Source organism: Mesoplodon mirus (genome assembly GCF_964341445.2).
Source record: "Mesoplodon mirus genome assembly, chromosome: 11".
NCBI lineage: Eukaryota > Metazoa > Chordata > Mammalia > Artiodactyla > Ziphiidae > Mesoplodon > Mesoplodon mirus.
Genome location: NC_138987.1, coordinates 57,022,862 through 57,032,038, shown reverse-complemented (window position 1 = coordinate 57,032,038; position 9,177 = coordinate 57,022,862). Strand labels below are relative to the sequence as shown.

Here is a 9,177-nt window from a genome sequence, read left to right as displayed (position 1 = left end):
ACATAAAGTATATATTTAACTGAATATTTTATACAAACTCTAGGAAGGTATTCCAAATGAAAGAGTATGAGTATAAAGTACAATAGGATACATCAAGGAAGCATGTGATTCAGAGCCAAATTTATAATCACTTATCTAATATGTCACAATCCTTTTATTCCAGAAAATACCCACATGAGGACTCTAAAATGGGCAATTACTTGTCAAGAGAATAAATGATTTTTTATTATGTAGAACATGGAAAGGGACACGAGGCAAAATAAAGATTCTTCAGAATTTCTTTATGGAGCTGCTAGTAGGACAACAGAACCTAAGGCTACAAGGACCTGTCCAAGTAGAATATTTATATTAAATATGCCTTTATTGCTTGCCTGGTAGAAGTGATCTGTCAGCCACTTTTGGTAGAAGGATGGCCCACTGTAGACACCAGGAAAATTTTTTCGACCACAGCCATATCCGTAACTGGTAATTCCCATTACAAAATATCGTTTACGTTCTGGTAAGTAGCACATTAATGGTCCACCACTATCACCCTATTAAAAAAGTCCCAAAATAGTATTAGTTACTTCCAGTAGTCCTTAAACAACAGTAAGGCTGAAATAAATTAATCACATTAATCATACATTTATATATATTTTTTCAAAATACCTCCAACTTATAAAGAGCCATAGATTCTCAGTCTTATATTCTGACTAAAACAGGAGGTATTCAGTCTGGCCTGGTGTTTAGAGGCACCGTATAGCTGGTGGTTAAACTTCCCACCTGCATAGTTTTGAACCAGAATACTATAAATCAAATTGTTTGAATTTTTTAGTGCAGTTACTCAGGAGAAATATAATTTAGGAAGTGTGCAAAATACTGCAAATATTGTCTATTAGAATACTTCTGTTAATGCTGTGTGGGAAAGGTAGAACTAAGATATATAAAGGATTCATTTAGGGGTGTGTGTGTGTGTGTGTGTGTGTGTGTGTGTGTGTATGTGTGGTTTGCTAACTAGAGGACAGGAGTAAATTGGCATCTTGCAAGAGATGGCATCTTTCTAAGTGTTGACATTGGCTGGTGCAGGATAACAGGAATAAATGGCTAGTCCTCTTAATAGTATTACAAATAACAAATCTCTGTCATGGTTTATACAAGACTGTTAATGCACCGAAACACCTTTACCTTATACTTTAGGCAGTGTCAGTAAGGACGCTGAGATAACTGTTTCAGTGCCTAAAGTATAAGGACTGTGTTTCTAAGGTATTTTCAAATTCTCTATATAAGGTAAGCACTGAATAATTATTTTTTGATGGTAAGAATATTTCACTTATGAATACAATTCATAAGTGAAAGTATGTAGATTGGATTCTTTTACTCAGCACGATTTTTAAGGAAAAGGACACAGGAAAGATAGACCCTGGATTGCAGAAATCAGAATGAGTAGGAAAAGATCAGCATGGGACACTGTTTGGGAGTGATGTGCTGGTAGATTTAGAAGCAGTGAAGAAAAGAGGAATAAAGAAAGATTCAAAAAGCACAAGGGACAAAACAAAAAATAGATAAATTGGACTTCATAAAAAATCAAAGACTTTTGTGCTACAAATGATAACATCAGGAAAGTGAAAAGACAGTCCACAGAATGGGAGAAAATATTTGCTAACCATACATGTGGTAAAGGACTTGTATCCGGAATATGCAAAGAATGTTTGTGACTCCATAATAAAAAGATAAATAACAATATAAAAATGGGCAAAGGATCCGAATAGACATTTCTCCAAAGAAGATACACAAAAGACTAATAAGCACATGCAGAGATGCTCAACATCATTAGTCATTAAGTAAATACAAATTAAAAGCACAGTGAGATACCTTGAGATACCCACAAGGATGGCTATAATCGAAACTCTAATTCAAAAAGATATATGCACCCCAATGTTCATAGCAGTACTATTTACAATAGATAAGACATGGAAACAACCCAAGTGTCCCTCAAGAGATGGTTGGTTTAAGAAGATGTGGTATATATATGTACTATGGAATATTACTCAGCCATAAAAAAGAATGAAATATTGCCATTTGCAGCAACATGGATGGACCTAGAGAATATCATACTAAGTGAAGTAACTCAGACAGAGAAAGACAAATATATATGTTATCACTTATATGTGGAATCTAAAAAAATAATACAAATAAATCTATATACAAAACAGAAACATGATTCACAGACATAGAAAATATATATAACTGAAAAAATATATATATATAACTGAATCAATTTACTCTACACCTGAAACTAATACAATATTGTAAATCAACTATATTTCAATTAAAAAAAGATAGATTGTAAGAAATGCTGAAAAGGATGTGGAGAAATTAGAACTCTCATACATTGTTGAGATGGCCAAAAAGCACATGAAAAGATGCTCAACATCACTAATTACTAGAGAAATGCAAATCAGAACTACAATGAGGTATCACCTCACACTGGCCAGAATGGCCATCGTCAAAAAAATCTACAAACAATAAATTCTGGAGAGGGTGTGGAGAAAAGGGAACCCTCCTACACTGTTGGTGGGAATGTAAATTGGTACAGCTACTATGCAGAACAGTATGGAGGTTCCTTAAAAAACTAAAACTAGAACTACCATATGACCCACCAATCCCACTCCTGGGCATATATCCAGAGAAAACCATAATTCGAAAAGATACATGCACCCCAATGTTCATTGATGCACTATTTACAATAGCCAGGACATGGAAGCAACCTAAGTGTCCACTGACAGATGAATGGATAAAGAAGATGTGGCACATACATACAATGGAATATTACTCAGCCATAAAAAAGAACAAAATAATGCCATTTGGAACAACATGGATGGACCTAGAGATTGTCATGCTGAGTGAAGTAAGTCAGACACAGAAAGACAAATATCATAGGATATCGTTTATATGTGGAATCTAAAAAAAAAGGGCACAGATGAACTTATTTACAAAACAGAAGTAGAGTCACAGATGTAGAAAACAAACTTATGGTTACCAGGGGATAAGGTGGGAAGAGATAAATTGGGAGATTGGGATTGACATATACACACTAGTATATATAAAATAGATAACTGATAAGAACCTGCTGTATAGCACTGGGAACTCAATACTCTGTAATGGCCTATATGGGAAAAGAACCTAAAAAAAAAAGAGTGGATATATGTATATGTATACTGATTCACTTTGCTGTACACCTGAAACTAACACAGCATTGGGAATCAACTGTACTCCAAAAAAAAAAAAAAAAAAAAGAACTCTCATACATTGCTGGGTAAGAATGTAAAATGGTGCAGCCACTTGGGAATACAGTTTGGCAGTTCTTCAAAATGTTAAACATTGACTCAGCAATTCTACCCCTAGGTGAAATTTCCAAGAGAAATAAAAACATACCTACACATAAAAACATGTACACAAATGTTTATAGCCATGTTATTCATAAAAGCCAAAAAGTAGAAATAGCTCAAATGTCCATCAGCGAATGAATGGATGAATAAAATGTGGTATATCCACACCATGGTATATCATTTGGCAATAAAATGAATAAAGTATTAATGCATGCTATAATAGAGACGAAGTTTGAAAACATGCTAAGTAAAAGAAGCCAGTCACAAAAGACCACACATTGAATGATTCCATTCATACGAGATTTCCAGAATAGGCAAATCTCTAGATATTAGTGGTTGCCTAGGGCTAGGGGTGGGTGAGAGGAGAATGGGGAGTGACTCCTAATGAGTAGAGTTTTTAGGGGCGGGGGTGACAAAAGTGATCTAAAAATTAGATTATGGTGATGGTTGCACTATTCTATAAATATACTAAAACCCCACTGCGTTGTACACTTTCAATGGGTGAATTGTATATATGTAAATTGTATCTCAATAAAAGTGGTAATGGAAAAAAAAATTCAAGGCAAATTTTGATTAAGGTTGACCATGATTGTAGAAACCAAGGAATCAGGCAAGCAAGACAATTTGGATTGTTGGAATAGTTAAAAAAGGAGAAAAACAATTTAGACTTGAGAATTAAGACTTCACCAGAAAGTGATCAAAGGACTTGTTCAAGTTCCCTTCTGTCTTTAGAAAGTATTGCTAAGGAAAATTATTTGGTCTTACCCTGCAAGTATCAAAAACTCCATCTTCATCACCTGCACAAAATGAAGTGTAAGGAATTATATCCCCATAGCTCTTGTCAGAATTACAAAAACTTCGAGAAATATAATGCACTTCTGCTTCGTGTAATTTTTTTGTAATATTACCTATTAACAAAAAATACCAATAAGTTATTTTGGAGAGCAGACATTTTGACAGCAATATAAAGTGTTCCTGATGAACAAGTTTTCTTTCCATAGTGCCTGATTGAACAATTATGTAAAATTGTATCCATGTATGTATGTATGTATGTATGTATGTATGCCTAGAAAGACTGTGAAAGAAAGTTTACCAAATCTTAATGACAGTTATCTCTAGATAGTAGGAATTTCAGGTTACTTTTGTTATCTTTGCTGTCTTGTATTTCTTGGAGGTCTCACGGCAGGATCTATAGCTTTTTTTTTTTTTTTTTAAAGGGTATTTATTTATTTATTTATTTATTTATATTTTTGGGCTGCATTGGGTCTTTGTTCCTGCACACGGGCTTTCTCTAGTTGCAGCGAGTGGAGCTGCTGTTCATTGTGGTGTGCAGGCTTCTCATTGTGGTGGCTTCTCTTGTTGCAGAGCACGGTCCTAGGTGCGTGGGCTTCAGTAGTTGTGGCATGCGGGCTCAGTAGTTGTGGCACGCGGGCTCAGTAGTTGTGGTTCGCATACTCTATAGAGTGCAGGCTCAGTAGTTGTGGTGAACAGGCTTAGTTGCTCTGCAGCATGTGGGATCTTCCCGGACCAGGGCTCGAACCCATGTCCCCTGCATTGGCAGGTGGATTCTTAACCACTGCGCCACCAGGATTTATAGCTTTTACAAAGTAAAGCTATATAAAAATTGTCAAGGGCGAAAGAGGTAAACGCTGAGGTCTATCTTTCTTATGCTGTAAGCTGTGAATAATTTTAATTAAATTTTTAATGATGCTAAAGTCTTGAAGGATGTTGAATATGAAAATAAAACAGATTTTTAATTCATGCACTCCCCTAAATTCCCTGCTAATTCCTGAACATAAAGTGGTTCTTTGCTACAGAAAAGATAGGAAAATATAAGATAACACTTCAGGTACTATTAAAGGACAGATCATTTTAAGGTTTATCCATAGAAAAGCTACTGTAACAGCAGCATCTTTTCTCATCAGCCTGTCTCAGAGTTGCAGTTGTCACATGTGGTAGCTGAATATTTTGTGTGCCCCACATTCTTCCCTAGCTTTTCAAGTAATAGATGTTTTGCCCTTAGCTGCAAGTGGGTAAATGACCCAACTGTTCCATTCACAGAATTCCATTCTTCTGGTTGCGCTGATTGGTCTAGAGGTGACCATATTTGGTATAAGCCTAGCCAATTGGAATACTTATCCAGCATTTTAATTTAATTTTATTTTATTTTAGCAATGTAGAAATACCTTTAATATCTTAAGTGAAAAATAAGTACATGAAATAGAATGCAGGCTATTATGACAGCTATATACAATTATGTAGAGAAGACTGAAAGGAAACATATAAAATCGTTTGTAACTTATTTAATGATAGTGGGATTATATATTTCCCCATCTGTTTTTCAAATATTCTGCACTATTGTTATAATGTTTTAATAATAAAAATGTTAAATCAAAGAATATTAATAATATTCTTCACTTATTTCCAGTATGGCTGTAATGTTGGCTGTAAATATGAAACTTTCTTCCACACACCAGTATTTTCAAGAATGGCATATTCTCATGCAGTATGTTTATCCAGCATTTTTAAACTGGAGCTTCCAGAGAAGAATCTGTTTCACCCTAGTCACATGACTGTTTAGCTATAAATTCAAATCAGTCTACAGCCATAGTTCCAGACTTATGAGGACAGGCAGCCTGAGAAAGTAAAGTCAACATACAGAGAGAATAGGAATAGGAAATAGAAATTAAATATGTCTAATGGCATCCAGATTCCTGGATCGAGGCTCCTAGAGGCCAGCCACATTTCTGCGCTTTATTTTAAAATAATTGAAGTAGTACTAGCTGTATATAAAAATATATATGTAACATATAAGTTATAGGATATAATAATGAAATGAACACCTGTAAATCTACCACCCAATTTATGAACAATACTAATCCAGTGTGGTATTGGTGTAGGGCTATTCAAAATAACCAGAGATTTTCAAAGTGAATAGGAGAGAGCCCAGAAGTAGATGTCTGGGTTTTCTATTTTGTTCCACTGGTCGCTTAGAATATTCTTGCACAAATACAACACTGATCAATTACCATAGCTTTAGAATAAACCTTGATTTCTGGATGGCAACTTCTCCAACATTTTTTTCTTCCATAGGAGTGTCTTGGCTATTAGGTCTTTTAGAATGAGCTTTTTCATTGTCTTAAAACTCATGTTAGGGTTTATCGTTACCTGGTGCTTTTCAGTTTTTCAGATAGAATTGACATCTTTCTTTCTTTTTTTTTTTTTAATAAATAAATAAATTTATTAAAAAAAAACGAACAAAGTAGAAACGCAGACCTGCATGGAAGGAAGTCCCTGATACCACATGAAATAGTAAGTTTCAGAACAGTCTGTGTGATTCTGTTTATGGAAATGATGATAATATATGATCATTTTTATAGAGGAAAAATCTGGAAGACACATCCAACTTGATAGTTTTATCTGTGGAGGAACTTTTTTTGTTTTAGTATTAGTTGTTTTGTTTGTTTGTTTGTTTGTACTGCAGGTTCTTATCAGTCACCAGTTTTATACACATCAGTGTATACATGTCAATCCCAGTCGCCCAATTCAGCACACCACCATCCCCACCCCACCGCGGTTTTCCCCCCTTGGTGTCCATACGTTTGTTCTCTACATCTGTGTCTCAACTTCTGCCCTGCAGACCAGTTCATCTGTACCATTTTTCTAGGTTCCACATACATGCGTTAATATACGATATTTGTTTTTCTCTTTCTGACTTACTTCACTCTGTATGACAGTCTCTAAATCCATCCATGACTCAACAAATGACTCAATTTCGTTCCTTTTTATGGCTGAGTAATATTTCATTGTATATATGTTCCACAACTTCTTTATCCATTCGTCTGTTGATGGTCATTTAGGTTGCTTCCATGACCTGGCTATTGTAAACAGTGCTGCAATGAACATCGGGGTGCATGTGTCTTTTTGAATTATGGTTTTCTCTGGGTATATGCCCAGTAGTGGGATTGTTGGGTCATATGGTGATTCTATTTTTAATTTTTTAAGGAACCTCCATACTGTCCTCCATAGTGGCTGTATCAATTTACATTCCCACCAACAGTGCAAGAGGGTTCCCTTTTCTCCACACCCTCTCCAGCATTTGTTGTTTGTAGATTTTCTGATGATGCCCATTCTAACTGGTGTGAGGTGATACCTAATTGTAGTTTTGATTTGCATTTCTCTAATAATTAGTGATGTTGAGCATCTTTTCATGTGCTTCTTGGCCATCTGTATGTCTTCTTTGGAGAAATGTCTATTTAGGTCTTCTGCCCATTTTTGGATTGGGTTGTTTGTTCCTTTAATATTGAGCTGCAGGAGCTGTTTATATATTTTGGAGATTAATCCTTTGTCCATTGATTCACTTGCAAATATTTTCTCCCATTCTGAGGGTTGTCTTTTCATCTTGTTTATGGTTTCCTTTGCTGTGCAAAAGCTTTGAAGTTTCATTAGGTCCCATTTGTTTATTTTTGTTTTTATTTCCATTACTCTAGGAGGTGGATCAAAAAAGATCTTGCTGTGATTTATGTCAAAGAGTGTTCTTCCCATGTTTTCCTCTAAGAGTTTTATAGTGTCCAGTCTTACATTTAGGTCTTGAATCCACTTTGAGTTTATTTTTGTGTATGGTGTTAGGGAGTATAGATTGACATCTTTCTGATAACTGAGTCCTCCTATTGAGGCATAAACTATACCATTTTGTTTACTTAGATATTCTTAAATGTCTTTTTTAAATGTTTTAGGATTTTTTTCTATAAAAGGCCTGCAATCTTTTGTTAGATTTGTTTTTAGCTACCTAATCATTTTGGTATTATTGTATATGTTGACTTCCATTAACTTTTGTTACCAAGAATTGTCAAATACCCTTTGTTCAGATTCACCAGTTGTTTACTTTTTGTCACACTGCACAATCATTTGTATGTGTATGTGTATAAATTTTTCTGAATCATTTAAGAGTGAATGGCTGACATTGTGCCCCTATACCCTTAAATACTTCAGTGTGTACTGCTTAAGAACAAGGACATTCTTTTATATAACAAAAGTACATTTATCAAGATCAGGAAATTTAACACTGGTCCAATACTATTATCCAATTTAATCTCCATGTATTTTTAAATTTTCCAGCTATCTTTCTGTTATTGATTTATAGTTTAATTTCATTGTTTATAGTTTATTTCTAACCATTGCTTTACTTTCTGTCTCTATGATTTGCCTATTCTGGACATGGCATCATATAAATGGAATTACACAATATGTGGGCTTTTGTGTCTGGCTTATTTCACTTAGCATAAGATTGTAGCAGTTTTCAGTACTTCATTCCTTTTTATGGCTGGATGATATTTCATTGTATGAATATATCACATTTTGTTTACCCATTCATCAGTTGATGGACATTTAGGTAGTATTCTTTTTTTTGCTATTATGAATAATGCTACTGTGAACATTCAAATACAGGTTTTTGTGTGGACATATGTTTTCATTTCTCTTGGGTATCTACCTAGGAGTGGAATTGCTGAGTCATAAGGTAATTTATATGTTTAAATTTTTGAAAAACTGCCAAAATGTATTCCAAAGCAGCCGCACCATTTTATATTCCTACCAGCAATGTATGAGAGTTCTAATTTCTTCACATCCTCATCAACACTTGTCTAACTTTTTGATAAGTCATCCTTGTGGGTGTGACATCTGTTACTTTTAAAATTACATTTTCTAACTACTGATCGTGTATAGAAATGAAATAGATTTTGGTATATTGCTTTTATATCTGGCCACTTTACTAGACTCTCTTAATTCCAGTGGATTATAAATTCTTTTT

At 34.6% G+C, this 9,177-nt stretch overlaps 1 protein-coding gene across 1 annotated transcript in view; it reads right to left on the bottom strand.

The window, feature by feature from the left end:
• Positions 1-281: 281 nt before the first annotated feature.
• TMPRSS12 (transmembrane serine protease 12) overlaps positions 282-9,177 on the bottom strand; it is a gene marked incomplete at both ends in the record, with an annotated part of 29,588 nt that continues 20,692 nt past the window's right edge. Inside the window, 2 exons of the mRNA XM_082635974.1 lie at positions 282-533; positions 4,134-4,276. Coding sequence (XP_082492100.1) covers positions 282-533; positions 4,134-4,276 — 395 coding nt within the window. The remainder of the gene's footprint in view (positions 534-4,133; positions 4,277-9,177) is intronic.